This window comes from Hippopotamus amphibius, chromosome 16, assembly GCF_030028045.1.
Source record: "Hippopotamus amphibius kiboko isolate mHipAmp2 chromosome 16, mHipAmp2.hap2, whole genome shotgun sequence".
Classification (NCBI taxonomy): Eukaryota; Metazoa; Chordata; class Mammalia; order Artiodactyla; family Hippopotamidae; genus Hippopotamus; species Hippopotamus amphibius.
The window spans coordinates 12,537,916-12,553,746 of NC_080201.1; the positions used below are offsets into that span (position 1 = coordinate 12,537,916).

Sequence of the window (15,831 nt, forward strand, 5' to 3'; positions counted from 1 at the left end):
CAGTTTTCTGGTAGAGTCCTTAGGGTTTTCTATGTATAATATCATGTCATCTGCAAAGAGTGACAATTTTACTTCTTCTTTTCCAATTTGGATTCCTTTTATTTCTTTTTCTTCTCTGATTGCTGTGGCTAAAACTTCCAAAACTATATTAAATAATAATGGTGAGAATGGACACTCTTGTCTTGTTCCTGTTCTTAGAGGGAATGCTTTCAGTTTTTCACCATTTAGAAGGATGTTGGCTTTTGGTTTCTCATATATTGTTTTTATTATGTTGAGGTAATTTCTTTCTATGCCCATTTTCTGGAGAGTTTTTATCATAAATGGATGTTGAATTTTGTCAAAAGCTTTTTCCACATCTATTGAGATTATCATATGGTTTTTATCCTTCAATCTGTTGATATGATGTATCACGTTAATTGATTTGCGTATATTTAAGAATCTTGCATCCCAGGGATAAACCCCTCTCTGATGGATAAAACAAGTAGACAGAAGATCAGCACAGTTCCAGAAGACCTGAAAAACACTGTCAACCAAATTGACCTAACTGACATTGATAGAAAATCCACTCAAGAACAGTAGAAAACACTTTCTTTTCAAATGTGTATTGAGTGTTCACAAATGAAAACATTCTGAGCCACAAAACAAATCTCAAAAAAATTTATGAGGATTCAAGTCATACAAAGTATGTTCTCTGATCACAACAGAATTAAACTAAAAACCAACACCAGAAAGATATCTGGAAAATCCCTAAATATCTGGCAATTAAATATGACACTTCTTAGCACAGACATATATATACTACCAATTGTAAAATAGATAGTCAGTGGGAAGTTGTTGTATAACAAAGGGAGTCCAACTCGAGGATGGAAGATGCCTTAGAGGACTGGGGCGGGGAGGGTGGGGGGGACTGGAGGGGTGGGGAGTCAAGGAAGGGAGGGAATACGGGGATATGTGTATAAAAACAGATGATTGAACTTGGTGTACCCCCCAAAAATAATAAATTAATTAATTTAATTAAATTTTAAAAAAAAGACATTAAAAAAAATATGACACTTCTAATATCCTGTGAGTCATAGGAAAAAAAAAATCACAAAAAATTAGAAAATATATTGAAATGAATGGAAATAAAAGCACAACATATCAAAATCTATAGAAAACAAAATTTTTTTAAATTAATTAATTTATTTATGTATTTTATTGGCTGTGTTGGGTCTTCGCTGCGGCACACAGGCTTTCTCTAGTTGTGGTGAGCAGGGGCTACTCTTCCTTGTGGTGCACGGGCTTCTCATTGAGGTGCCCTCTCTTGTTGCAGAGCACAGGCTCCAGGCGTGTGGGCTTCAGCAGTTGCGGCACATGGCCTCAATAGTTGTGGCTCATGGGCTCTAGAGCGCAGGCTCAACAGTTGTGGCACAGGGGCTTAGCTGCTCCGCGGCATGTGGTATCTTCCTGGGACAGGGATGGAACCCGTGTCCCCTGCATTGGCAGGTGGATTCTTACCCACTGTGCCACCTAGGAAGTCCCCACAGAATATTTTTAAACAGCTAAATAAAACTGGGTTTATAGGGAAATCCACGGCTTTAAATGATTATTTTAGAAAAGAAGAAAGTTCTAAAATCAATGATTTAAGCATCAATCTTTAGAAGCTAGGAAAAGAAGAGCAAATTAAACTGAAAGAAGGAAGAAATAAAAAGCAGAAGTCAAAATAGGAGACAGAAAAACAATAACTGAATCAATGAAACCAAAAGCTGGTTCATTGAAACAACTAATAAAATTGATAAATATCTAGTCAGACGACTCAAAAAAAAAGACACAAATTTCCAATGTCAGGAATGAAAGACGGGCAAATGTTCTTACAGCCACTAAAAGTATAAAGAAATAATACAAACAACTTTTTGCTGATAAATTCAACAACTTAGATGAAATGGACAAATTACATGAAAAAGACAAACTACTAAAGCTTATTTGATAAGAAACAAATAACCTGAACAGCTCTATACCTGTTAAAGAAATTAAATTTTTTAGTTAAACTTTTCTACAAAGAAAATTCCAGGCCCAGAAGCCTTTACTGGTGAATCCTATTAAACATTTAAGAAAGAAAGGAAAACAAAAAACAAAAAACTACACAACATTGTCCAGAAAATAGAAAAGAAACACTTCTCAAATCACTGTATGAGGCCAATATTACTGGTACCAAAACAAGACAAAAATATTACTTGAAAAGAAAATTACAAATATTTCTTATCAGCATAAAAGTAAAAATCCTTAGCAAAATTTTAACAAACTGAAATAAATGACATATAAAAAGAATAATATATCATGACCAATTGGATTCATTTCCTCTTAGAAATCAATGTTATCCATCATATTAACAGAATAAAGGAGAAAAGTCTTATGATCATCTCAACAGACGCAGAACAAGCATTTGACAAAACTCAACAGCCACTGATAATAACAACTCTCAGCAAACTAGAAATAGAAGGAATCTTTTGAAACAGCTAGCATCATACTTAATAATGGGAGACTGAATGCTTCCTCCTAAGACTGGGAACAAGCCAAAGATGCCTGTCTCACCACTTCTATCCAACATTGTACTGGAGATCATAGCCAGTGCAACGAAGTAATAAAGCATACAGATTTGAAAAGAAGTAAAGCTGTCTTGATTCACAGATTGTGTAATTATGTGTGTAGAAAGTTCTATGGACTACTCAAAAGCTACAAGAACCAGTAAGTTAACTTAGAAAGGCCATAAGATACAAAATCAACATAGAAAAATCAATTGTATTTATACAGCAAGAAACTATAGGAAAATGAAGTTTTTAAAAGTACCCTCAACAGATATGACACCAAAAGCACAGACAACAAAAATAAAATTGGATATATTAGACACATCAAGATTTAAAACTGTCCACGAAAGGACACAACAGAGTGAAAAAGCAATCTACAGAATGGGAGAAAATATTTGCGAATCATATGTCTGATAAGGGGTTAATATCAAGAATATATAAAGAAATTCTACAACTCAACAACAAAAATCAAATAGTCCAATTTAAAAAACGGACAGAAGGCTTGAACAGAATTTCTCCAAAGAAAATATACAAATAGCCAACAAGCACACAAAAAGATGTTTAACATCACTAATCATTGGGGAAATACAAATCAAAATCACAGTATCACCTTACACCTGTTAAGATGTCTGTTATCGAAAAGATAAGAGATGCTGGGAAGGATGTGGAGAAAAGGGAACCCTTCTACATTGTTGGAGGGAATATAAACTCGTACAGCCCACTATGAAAAACAGTATGGCAGTTTCTCAAAAAATTAAAAATAAAATTACCAGATGGTCCAGCAATACCACTTCTGGGTATACATACAAAAGAACTGAAAACAAGGTCTCAGAGAGATATCTGTATACCCATTTTAGCAGCATTATTCACAGCAGTCAAAAGATGGGAGCAACCCAAGTGTCCATCGATGAATGAATGGTTAAACAAAATGTGATATATATGCAACAGAATATTAATCAGCCTTAAAATGGAAAGAAACTCTGGCACTTGCTATAAATAGATAAACTTTGAGGATGTCAAGCTAAGTGAAATAAGCCAGTTACAAAAAGACAAATACCATAAGATTTACTTACATGAGGTAGCAAGAGTAGTCAAACTCATAGTAACAGAAGTACAATGGTGGTTTCCAAGGGCTGAGGGAGGGAGAGATGGGGAGTTGTTGTTTAATGGGCATAAAGTTTCAGTTTTTCAAGATGAAAAAGTTCTGACTGTTGGTCACACAACAATATGAATATACTTGCCACTATTGAACTGAACCCTTAAAAGTGGTTAAGATGGTAAATTTTATGTTTTGTGTATGTTTACCACAATAAATTTAAAAAAAATTTTTATGTGAAATTCTTAGAGATAAATGTTTAAAAATGTGTGCAAAACCTTTATTCTAAAACTGTAAAACACTGCTGAGAGAGATTAAAGATCACTTAAATAAATGTAGAGAAATACCACTTTCATGGATTGGAGGCTGCAATATTAAAATTTATTCATAAATTTCACTCAATCCCAATCAAAATTCCTGTAGGCTTTTCTCCTAGAAACGTACAAGCTGATTCTAAAAATGTATATGGAAATTCAAAGGACTGAGAATACTCTAAAGAATAATTTCAAAAAATAAGGATTTACAATATTTGATTTCAAGACTTACTATAACACCACCATAATTAAAAAAGTGTGGAACTGGCATAAGGACAGACCTACAGAACAGAACAGAATAGAGTCCAGAGGTAGACCCACATATATATGGTGAATAGTTTCTTTTCCTTATTCCTTTCCTTCTTATTGCAGTAACATTTTGTTATTTTATAACATTATGTAAGTTTCATGTGTACAACTTTGTATTTCTACTTCTGTATACACTATAGCATGCCCACCACCAAAAATTAAGTTTCCCTCTGTCACCATACAGTTGATCATTTTTACCAGTCTTGCCCTCCCCCTCTCCCCTGCCTCTTCTCCTCTGGTAATCACTACTCTGTTCTCTGTATCTATGCATTGGTTTTCCCTTGGTTAGTTCATTTTGTTTGTTTGTTCTTTATATTCCACATATGAGTAAAATCATACTCTCAAGGTCCATCTATGTTGTAGCAAATCGCAAGATTTCATCTTACTTAATGGCTAAGTAGTATTCCATTGTATATATACCACGTCTTCTTTATCTGTAAAGAGAGTTTTTACAAAGGTTCCACGATAATTCAATAGGGGAAAGCACACTCTTTTCAACATTTTGTGCTGAAACAACTAAGGGGAAAAATGAACTATGAAAGCAAAGACAACGCTTGTACATCAAAATAGCTGAAAGAAATCAAAGAAGATCTAAAAAAATGGAAAGACATTCCATGTTCATACACTAGAAGACTATAATATTATTAAATATTACTACTCCCCAAACTGATCTAGAGATTCAATGCAATCCCTATCAAAATCCCAATTACCTTTTTCACAGAAATGAATAAACTGATCCTAAAATTCAAATGAAATTGTAAGCAACCTCAAATAGCCAAAACAATCTTGAAAAAGACGAACAAAGTTGAAGGACTCATACTTCCTGTCTTCAAAATTAACTACAAAGCTATACTAATTATGATAGTACTGGCTTTAGGATAAACATACAGACCAAAGGAAAGAACTGAGAGTACAGGAATAAACCCATATATCCATGGTCGATTGACAAGGTTGCCAAGATCATTCAACCAAGAAAGAACAGTGTTTTCAATAAATGATGCTAGGGACTTCCCTGGTGGCGCAGTGATTAAGAGTCAGCCTGCCAGTGCAGGGGACATGGGTTCGCGCCCTGGGCCAGGAAGATCCCACATGTGGCTGAGCAACTAAGCCCGTGCACCACAACCACTGAGCCTACGTTCTAGAGTCTGGGAACCACAACTACTGAGCCCACATGCTCCAACTACTGAAGCACCTAGAGCCAGTGCTCCACAACAAGAGAAGCCACTGCAATGTGAAGCCTGCGCACTGCAATGAAGAGTAGCCCCCATGCAGCAATGAAGACCCAATGCAGCCAATAATTAAATAAATTTATTTAAAAAATAAAAAAATAATAAATGATGCCAGGACAACTGGATATCCCCATGCAAAAGAATGAAGCTGGACCCCTACCTCACACTACAGACAAAAATCAACTCAAAAGGGACCAAAGACCTAAAACTATAAAACTCTTAGAAGTAATAAACACAGGTAAATCTCTCTGACCTTGAATTAGGCAACAATTTCTTAAAAGTACAAGAAACAAATGAAAAAACAAGTTAGGCTCCATCAAAATTAAAAACTTTTGTGCCTCAAAGGACACTATCAAGAAAATGAAAAGCCAACAGAATGGGTAAATTTTTGCAAATCATGTAAACGAAAAGGGACTAGGATCAAAAATATATACAGAACCCTTACAATTCAACAACAAAAAGACAAACAACCCAAATAAAAAATTGTCAAAGGACTTGAATATACATTTCTCCAAAGAAGATATTCAAAGAGGTAACAAACAAGAAAAGATGCCCAAAGTCTTTAGGGAATTGCAAATCAAAACCACAATGAGATACCACTCCACAACCACAAGGATGGCTATTACCAAAAAGACAGATAATACAAGTACTGGAGAGGATGCAGAAAAACCAGAACTCTCATACACTGTGAGTGGGAATATAAAATGGTGCAGTTTCTTTGGAAAATAATCTAGAGTTTCTCAGAGAGATCAAACATAGTAACCACATGACCCAGCAATTTCACTCCAAGGTGTACACAGGTGAAATGAAAACATATGTCCACGCAAAAACTTGTACTTGAATGTCCTTAGCAGCATTTGTTTTTAATGCCCCAGAAGTGGAAACAATGCAAATGCCCATCAATAGATGAATGGATAAACAAAATGTGATATACCCATACAACGGAATATCATTCAGCCATAAAAAGGAATGAAGTACTGATATGTGCTACAATACGGATAAACCTTGAAAATATCATGCTAAGTGAAAGAAATCAGACACAAAAAAACATATTATATGGTTCCATTTTTCTAAAATGTCCAGAAGAGGCATATATATACAGGTAGAAAGTCAACTAGCAGTTGTCTAGGGCTGGGGTAGATGGAGAGAAACAGAGTTACTGCTAATGGTTATAGGGTTTCTTTTGGGGGTAATGAAAGTCTTCTAAAATTTACTGTGGTGATCACTGCACAACTCTCCTAATACAATAAAAACCCCTGAATTGTACATTTTAAATGGGTGATTGGTATGACATATTAATTACATCTCAATAAAGCAGTTAAATTAAAAAAAGGTCAAGGGAGAAATCGAGCTGGAGAGATAAATTTTGGAGGTATCAGTGTATATACAGTACTTATAACCACCAGCCTCGAAGGCTTCTCCAGGGCTGTGCTATACGAAAGAATGAGAAGTGGTCAAAGGACTAAGCCTCCATGTCCTTCAACATTAGAGGTAGAGTGGTAATGAGGAATCAGCAAAGGCGATAACATCAGTGAGACAGGCAGGAAGCAAACTAGGTGAGTGTGGTACCCTGGAAGCAAGCAAACAAAGTGTTTCAAGCAGACCAACTTGTCAAATGCATCTGGCTATCCTAAATTGAGAACTGAGAAGGGACTACTGATTTAGCAACATGAATGTTCTCAGTGACCTTGAGAAGAGCAGTTTTGAAAGAGAAGTGAGGGCAAATACCTGACTACAGTGGGTTCAAGGAGATTCGAAGGAGAAAAATCAGAGAATCAAGTAAACAGAATTCTTAAGGAGTTTGCTATAGAAGGAAGTAAAGAAATGGGGTGGTATCTGGAGCAGAAATAGAGTTAAGAGAATCTTTGGTTGCTATTTTCAAGATAAAAGAAACACCAACAGTTTGTATGCTGATAGGAATGTGCCACTAGAGAAGCAAAACTTTTAAGAGAAAGGAGGAAGCCTGGAGCAATGCTCTTGACTCAGCAAAGAGGAACTAAACCTAATGCGCAAGTGGAGGCCTTGGCCTTTGCTGAGAGTATGGACAGCTCAGACCTACTAGGAAAGGGAGAATCAGCACAGATGCAACTAGGCAGTTAGACAGGGTGGTAAGTGTCAACAATGTTTTCTCGATGAAATAGGAAGTAAGGTCATCAGCAAAGGCTGAGAAAGGAGTTTTGAGAAGAGAAGAGAAGGTCTGGAACAGTCCTCTAGAATGGCAGGAGAATGAATTTTCCTGGGCAGCACTAAGGGTCTTCTTGAGGTTAGTGATTGTGAATTAACGGTGAGGCCAAGGAATTCCCTGGTGGTCCAGTGGTTGGGACTCCCAGCTCTCACTGCCTAGGACTAAGGTTTGATCCCTAGTTGGGGAACTAGGATCCCACAAGCTGCACAGCATGGCCCAAAAAAAAAAAAAAAAAACCAGTGAGGCCAGAGAACTTGTTTGGAGTTCCCTCCAGCCAAGGAGAACACCCACAGAGCAGGCAGAGGTTTGAATCTGACTGGAGTTACGGTTTAGCCAAGCAAGTATAACAAAGCAAAAGGGGGGAAGGGGACTGATAGTGTACTACAAGAGGCAGTGATTATAATGACTGACCTTGGAACTTACATTATTTAAGGAGAATACTAAGGGCATGACGGGGTGAGGGATGGAGAAGGAAACAGGATCAATGAACTGTAGGACTTGTTGAGAGGGGACTTCCCTGGTGGTCCAGTAGATAAGACTCTGCTCTCCCAATGCAGGGGGCCCAGGTTTGATCCCTGATTGGGAAACTAGATTCTGCATGCATGCTGCAACTAAAGGATCCTGCATGCTACAATGAGGATCCCGCATGCCGCAACTAAGACCCAGCGTGGCCTAAATAAATAAATTTAATTAAAAAAAAAAAAAAGAAGGAACCTGTTGAGAGGATTGATGTTATGATAAAAAGCAGGAAAATGCAGTCACTGGTGGCAACTCTTACGGCTGACATAGTAAGAAAATGTGTTTTATTTCTCCATCATTTTATGAAAATACAAAGAATGCTATAGGCACTGGTAGTACTTGGTAGGAAGGACACAGGGCTGAAAAAGATTCCCATAACAATTTCTGATGGCCAAACTGATTGCAATCTAACATGAGATACCATTTATTAGAGTCACATCACTTTCTAGCTAGGCAGACGTGTTCCATAACTGCAGGGGTTCAGTTTTCTCATCTGTTAAATGGGGAAGATAACCATAGCCATCTTACAGGTTGAGGATTAAAAGAGTTAATATCTAAGAAGCCTGGCACTTACAACTCTGTCCGGCACTTAGTAAGCAATAAATGAATGTCCGCTATTGCTAATGCTGCTATTACATACTACTGTTTAAGACTGTGCATGTTTCTTATTTCTAAAAGCTGCAATAACCAACCAAAACACACTGTTATAAAAGCAACAGTCTCAGTAGGGAAGAGTTCAAAGACTCAAGTATTGAGCCTGGCTCAGGCTCAAGTCATTACAGAATTCTTCCACGTACTTGTCCCGCTCTGCTCCTGTGTCTCCACTTTCTGGGGACACGGAAGAAAGAGCACGCGCCATCCAAAAGGGCTGTGAGCTCACAGGAGCTCTACAAACATTAACTTTGCTGTTGGGTAATGGGTTCAACTTTACCCAAAACTCAATTTCTAGGTTCTGTGCCAGCTCCTTTACTTCTTGCCCACACGGGTGGCCTTGATAGTCACATGGAACAGCAACATCTTAAAAAAACAACAAAAAAACCCCACAAAAAAACCAAAAAAAACCCCACCTTATTATTTAATGTTTTTCTTATTTAGGAACATTTCACATGTCCATTTAGAAACAGACCAGACTTCTTTTACAGTTCAAATAAGATGCTTGCTTGGTTATTGGTCATTTTATTACTCCATAGGTCACTGGAGGGGGGAGGATAGTCAGACACTCGCCTGCCTGTCACCTGACAGACTCCCCTGTGGGACGTAATCCCAGACAGCGTCCGGTCCCAGTGGATGGCTGCAGGCCCCACCGGCATGCTGCCTGTTTGACAGTTTCTGTTTCTGTTTGCAGCGCGGAGGAAGCAAAAGCACCCGCTGAGTGCAGAGCCCTAAGATTAGCTGCCTCGTAGGGGCCTGGGTTGAAATGTCTCCACCCCTGCCTGTTGTTTTCTTCTAAGGTGGCTCAGATTGTGGATCCAAGATAAAAATTTCTTATGTTCTAAGTCTAGTTACTGGCAGAAGCAAGCATCCCATCAGAAGGAAAAAATGGGAAGAAGCAGTGAATTCTGGAACAAGCTGGACAGAGTCAGATTGTTTCAGGATTGAAGGCTGAAGGAGACAACAGGGGCCCTACGAATCCTATTGCCTGGTGCTATTTATTTACCTAATGTTCTCCGCATTTGAGGCTGAGCACTGGGTTCTTTATAGTTTATCATTTAATTGCTCTGCTGAGAACAAACTAAATTTATAGGAGGGGCTATGTGACCATTCCCTGTGGCATTCTTATAACAACTTACAGAGAAGTTTTGACCAAATGAGAGACATGGTCTCTCTAGCAAAGAGAGAAAAGGGTAAAAGCATTTTTGGGGAAACTTCTTGGGCATCAACCTATTATATCATGAGTTCATCCAAACAGGCACAATGGTTGGGGGGAGGGTGGGAAGGATTTTCTTTGAATAGGTTCCCCCCTGCAGGCACAACAAGTTTCTAGAAATTACACCAGACAAAAAACAAAATCCTGATATGCACACAGCATGACATGGAACAATGAAGAAAACATTAAATAAAAGACAGAGATTGTGAAATGAGATAAGCAGAACGTGATTTCTACTGTTTTAAACATACCTATTAGTCCGCAGGGGCAAAAATCTGGAGAAATACATAACAAAGGAATCATGGGCAACTTTTGCTTTCTATCAATACATCAATGTTTGAAATCTTCACAATGAATATTCTGATTATTTCTGTGATCAGGAAAAAAAAAACAAACAGAAGAACCCATGCTTCCAGATTTGCTTGAAAAACAAAAAACTGCTAATCTAGAAACCACAAAGGTCTGTTAACTTCTCTGTTTCTGCAGAGCACCTATTAGTTCATCCTTTCCAACTTTCACCTGCTATAGCACGTTTTTCTCTTTTACGATTTCTTCTTTTTTCTTCTACAAATGCTGCCTCTGAATTCTTTCTAAACTCTTCCCAGTCATCTCACAAGCCATCTTTTTCTTTTGGACTAATTTCTCCCAGAAAGTCAACTCCAAGCTAGCTTTGCCAACCCTATAAAATCCCACCAGGATGTACTAATAAGTAATGGACACTTTCTCATAAAAATTACCTTTATCTTCACCTCTAAAATTAACATCTTCTTCATATGTGTCTTCACTGAACAACTTTTATTTAGGTACCTACTCTATATACCATGAGCCATGAATACTCCAGATAGAATTTTTAAAAAACAAAAACAAAAACAAAAAACCTTCCTCAACTACCACATTTGGCTCATAATAGGAACTCTGCAATCAATGAGAACAATGTCTCCTCTCAGAACAGAAAACTCCAAGCCTTGAATCCCTAGCAAAGAACAATAAACAGGTTTAGCCTCGAATGCCAACTCCAGCTAGTTAGTCTGAATTGGGCACCCAAGCACTGTGTTGAGAAGGATTCTGAGTCCACGTAGAGCTCCGTAATAAAGAGTGAAGTACGTTTTTTTAGTAGTTCTTTGTCATAGGCAGAGAACAAGGATAGGGTTACTGGCCCTTTCCTCTCTTCACAACCTGTTGGGGTCAGGCTGGCATGACCCACATTGTTCTTATTTTTGGTCTATCTTGAGTCCAGTCACTGTGAAATGTTGCTAAATTTGAAGAAGGTGTGGGTGTGTGTATGTAGAGGGGGAGGTTAGAGGAAGAAGGTACCTCTTTTCTCTTGAGAATCTTTAACTGTTCTATTGCAACTCAAAGGAGAATGAGATGGCAATTTGAGGGGGTGGAGAAAGATGATTTCATTACAAGGAATTTCCAACCTGAGTCAAATTTCAAGTAATAAGACCTTGGGCTTGTTATCTCCAGTCACTCACAAACTCATCCTCCCTATTCTCAGTTTAATCATGATTATGTAAAAATCAATAGACCCATGCAATACTTTTCTCCATGTTCCCCAAAGTTTATTCAACATCAGGTTCATTCACCTTTCTACTTACCATCTTCCCATGGTATCAAACTACAGGTAAGACAAGTAGGCTTGGGTTTATCATTTCATCCCATAAATCATTCTCAGAATGCAACACCCTCTGAATTCTTCCCACATACAGATAGTACAGAATGGTGGTAACTCTAAAGAAAGCCTTCTAGTTTCTGGTTATCAACAAGTTCACTTGATCCATTTTCTGAAACTAAACATTTAGCAACTCTCTGTCTACTGTAAGAATACTATGGAAGAGTTCAGAACAGCACTGTCCAACAGAACTTTCTGCAATGATGGAAATGTTCTGTATCTGTACTGTCCAATTACAGCAGTCACTATCAACTCACAGCTACTGAGCACTTGAAATATGGCTAGTGCGACTCAAAGGAAATTTTAAATTTTAAATAATTGCAATTTAAATAGCCACATGTGGTTAGTGGCTACTATATTGGACAGTGCTACTATATAGCACAGAAGAAAGAGAATAAATCCAGCCTTCCTAGAAAATGGAAAGCTCTAAAAGTTTATCCTGTAACTTCCCTCTGCATATTCTGAGTACAGAGGAAGAGTTAAGTCTTCTGTTGCCATAGAAACAGATTCTTGCCACAGCTGTGGGCCCCCAAGAGGTACAGTGCTGAAAGATTTCCCTATATGACTCAGGAGCTGCTCTTCCTCTGGGAGTAGAGAACAAAATGATGATGGGCTTCCAGCTTCCTGCCTCCCTGTTCATAGTGCTTGTTTGCTCAACAGTATAATGCCAGTGATAGAGCTTTATGGAATTTCCAAGCAGGAAGAGAACAGAAAGCAGCTAGCCAACCCCACTTATTTTCCCAAAGAGAAAAATGAACCACGAAAGTAAGGTGACTTAGTCATTTAAAAATTCTTTTACACAATTAAAGGTAAATAGCAAACAACCCACAAGGAATTTAAAATGTAGTTCAATGAAACATAAAACTCAATGGACAGGTTAAAAAACAGGTGAAGAAAGAATTACTGTACTGAAAGGTAGAGATAGGAAATTACCAAGAATGCAGCATACAGAAATAAAGAGTTAGAAAATATGGAACTGTTTAAGAAACATGAAGGATAGGAAAAAAATGTCCAATACATGAATTCTAAGATTTCCAAAAGGAAAGATGGGAGAGAATAAAACAAAGGCAAAATCTGAAGGGATACATGGCTGAGAGTTTCTCAGATGCTCGGAAAGTCATGAACTCACAGATTCAAGGACAAATACCAAGTAAGAAAAATAAAAATAAATCAAACCCTGAACACACAACAGTAAATTTGCATAATACCATGAACAAAGAAAAGATTATAGGGACTATCCTGGTGGTCCAGGGGTTAAGACTCTGCGCTCCCAGTGCAGGAGGCCCAGGTTCAATCCCTGGTCAGGGAACTAGATCCAACATGCCACAACTAAGAGCCTGTATGCCGCAACTAAAGATCCCATGTGTTGCAATGAAGATCCCACATGCAGCAATGAAGATCCTGCATGCCACAACTAAGGCCCAGCACAGCCAAATGACAAATAAATAAATAAATAAATATTTTTTTGTAAAAAAAAGAAGAAAAAACTATAAAGCAGCTAAGAGAAACAACAAATTAACTGTAAGAGCTGAGAATCAGACTTCTCAACTGCAATATCAGAAGCCAAAAGATAATGAATGGAATAACATTGTCCAACTGCTGAGAAAAAAATAACTGCCAACCCAGATTTTTATACCCAGCTAAATTATCACTCAATAGTTAACAACAAATAAAAACTTTTTCATTTGCAAGCAAAAAAAAAAAAGTGTTTGTTTAATGAATTCTCACTGAAAAAAAAAATTAACCCCTACCTCTGGAAGAACGAAATTTAACTCAGAAGGGTGAAGTATGATGAAAGAAGGAACACTAGGCAAAGAATCTGGTAAGCAGGTGGGTGACTCCAAAAGCAGATTTTATCAAATAAGAACAGGAACAACTAATTCTAGAGTAAAAAAAAAACAAAGTAGAATTAGAATAATGAATCTCAACAATGTGTAAGACACACTGTGGGTTCTTTTTTATTTGGGAGGAGAGTAGAGATAATGATTTAACATCAGATTTTTTTTCAAGTATGCAGGCCAAAAATTTAAGAGTAGCCTCTAAAAGAACTGAAAGCTTCCAGATGGTGATTAAAAAAAACCCAAGTTATCTAACAGAAGGCAGGAAAGGCGAAAAATGCAAACAAAATACATGGTATGTAACACAAAACAACATACTACATAATAATATATTTAATAAGATTTGAAATAATAATATATTTACACTAATAAGATATTAAATTAACATACAGTGGTATTCACAACACTTTTTAAATGGATTAAACTTGCCAATTAAAGTCTCAGATTAGGTTGGAAAAAAATCCAAAAAAAAAAAAAAAAAAATCTGTCATTTACAGGAGACACATATAAGATGTTAGGACGTAGGGACTGAAAATAAAAGGACAGGAAAAGATACCAGCAAATAGTTACAAAAAGAAAGCTGGCATTAATACCAAACAAAAATGACCAAAGAAAAAAGTATTATTCGAGATAAAGATGTTCTCTACAAAAGCAATTCTCTAGAAGGATAGAAACAATTCTAAAACAACTATATACTTAAGAGAAGTTCAAATTACATACAGCAAAAATTGACCAAAATTTTATAAAGTGAAGTTGGAGAAGCCACAATCAGAGTTTAACAAAGTTCTTTCAGGAATTGGTAGATCAAGAACACCAAAATTCAGTAAAATAAGGAAAATTTGAACAACACAACTGATAAGCCTGATCTAAGGATATCAGAATCAAATTTCACCCAACAATCAGAACACAATCTTCTCAAGAATGAATGAAATATTTATGGAAATTGATCATGTAGTATGCCACAAATCAAATATCAATAAAAACCAATGGGGACTTCCCTGGTGGTCCAGTGGTTGCAACTCTGTGCTCCCAAATGTAGGGGGCCCAGGTTCAATCGCTGGTCAGGGAACTAGATCCTGTGTGCCACAACTAAGACCCAGCACAGCCTAATTAATTAATTAATTAATTAACTAAGTAAAAAAAAATAAAACCAAACAATCAGGATTATACAGACTGTTCTCTGACTATAATGCAATTAAATTAGAGACCAACTTAAAATTTTTTGGAAATTTTAAAATAATTTTAAAATAAATAACTCATGAATCAAAGGAATACTAAAAATTAGAAAATACCTAGAAATGAATGATAAAGAAAACGCTATAGATCAAAAATCATGTGATCCAAGGACTTCCCTGGCGGTCCAGTGGTTAAGACTCCACCTTTCAATGCAGGGGATGCAGGTTCAATCCCTGGTGAGGGAAAACTAAGATCTCACATGCCACAGGGCAACTAAGCCCGCCCGCCGCAATTACTGAGTACACAGGCCACAACTAGAAAGCCCATGTGCCATAACTACAGAGCCTTTGTGTTCTGGAGCCTGTGCACCACAACTAGAGAGGAGCCCACACGCCACAGCGGAGGGTCCTGCATGCCGCAACTAAGACCCAACGCAGCCAAAAATAAATATTAAAAAAAAAATCATGGGACCCAGTTAAAGAAGTGCTCAGAGGAAAATTCTAGAGCCTTAAATGACTATATTAGAAAAGGAGATTAAAAAGTCAATGAGCATAGGGTACACTTAAGTTAGAAAAACACAAACAGGAAGCCCAATGAAAGTAGAAGGAAAGGGACTTCCTAGGTGGCACAGTGGGTAAGAATCCACCTGCCAATGCAGGGGACACAGGTTCAATCCCTGCCCCAGGAAGATACCACATGCCGTGAAGCAACTAAGCCCATGCGCCACAACTACTGAGCCCATGTGGCGCAACTACTGATGCCCATGCGCCTAGAGCCCATGCTCTGCAACGAGAGGCCACTGCAATGAGAAGCCCGCACACCACAATGAGTAGCCCCCGCTTGCTGCAACTAAAGAGAGCCCGTGTGCAGCAATGAAGACCCAACACAGCCAATAAAATAAATAAATTTATAAAAAAAGAAAAGAAAAAGAAAGTAGAAGGAAAGACAAAATACAGTTAAGAGTATAAAGCAGTGAAAAGGGGTGGGGTGGCGGGGTGGTGGAGCCAATGGCCAAAATCAAAAGCTGCTCTTTTGAAAATAAAATAATAAAAAATAGGTCTG

The 15,831-nt window shown here is 37.5% G+C and overlaps 1 protein-coding gene across 4 annotated transcripts in view; it reads right to left on the minus strand.

The window, feature by feature from the left end:
- The window catches only part of ZNRF1 (zinc and ring finger 1), a 100,658-nt gene that overhangs the window by 67,887 nt on the left and 16,940 nt on the right, over positions 1-15,831 (minus strand). For 3 of the 4 annotated variants that reach the window (XM_057711350.1, XM_057711349.1, XM_057711352.1), the window contains exon 2: positions 3,638-3,697. The exons of the other annotated variant lie outside the window; for it this stretch is intronic. In XM_057711350.1, the coding sequence (XP_057567333.1) occupies positions 3,638-3,697 (60 nt within the window). The remainder of the gene's footprint in view (positions 1-3,637; positions 3,698-15,831) is intronic. 4 annotated transcript variants of the gene reach the window in all.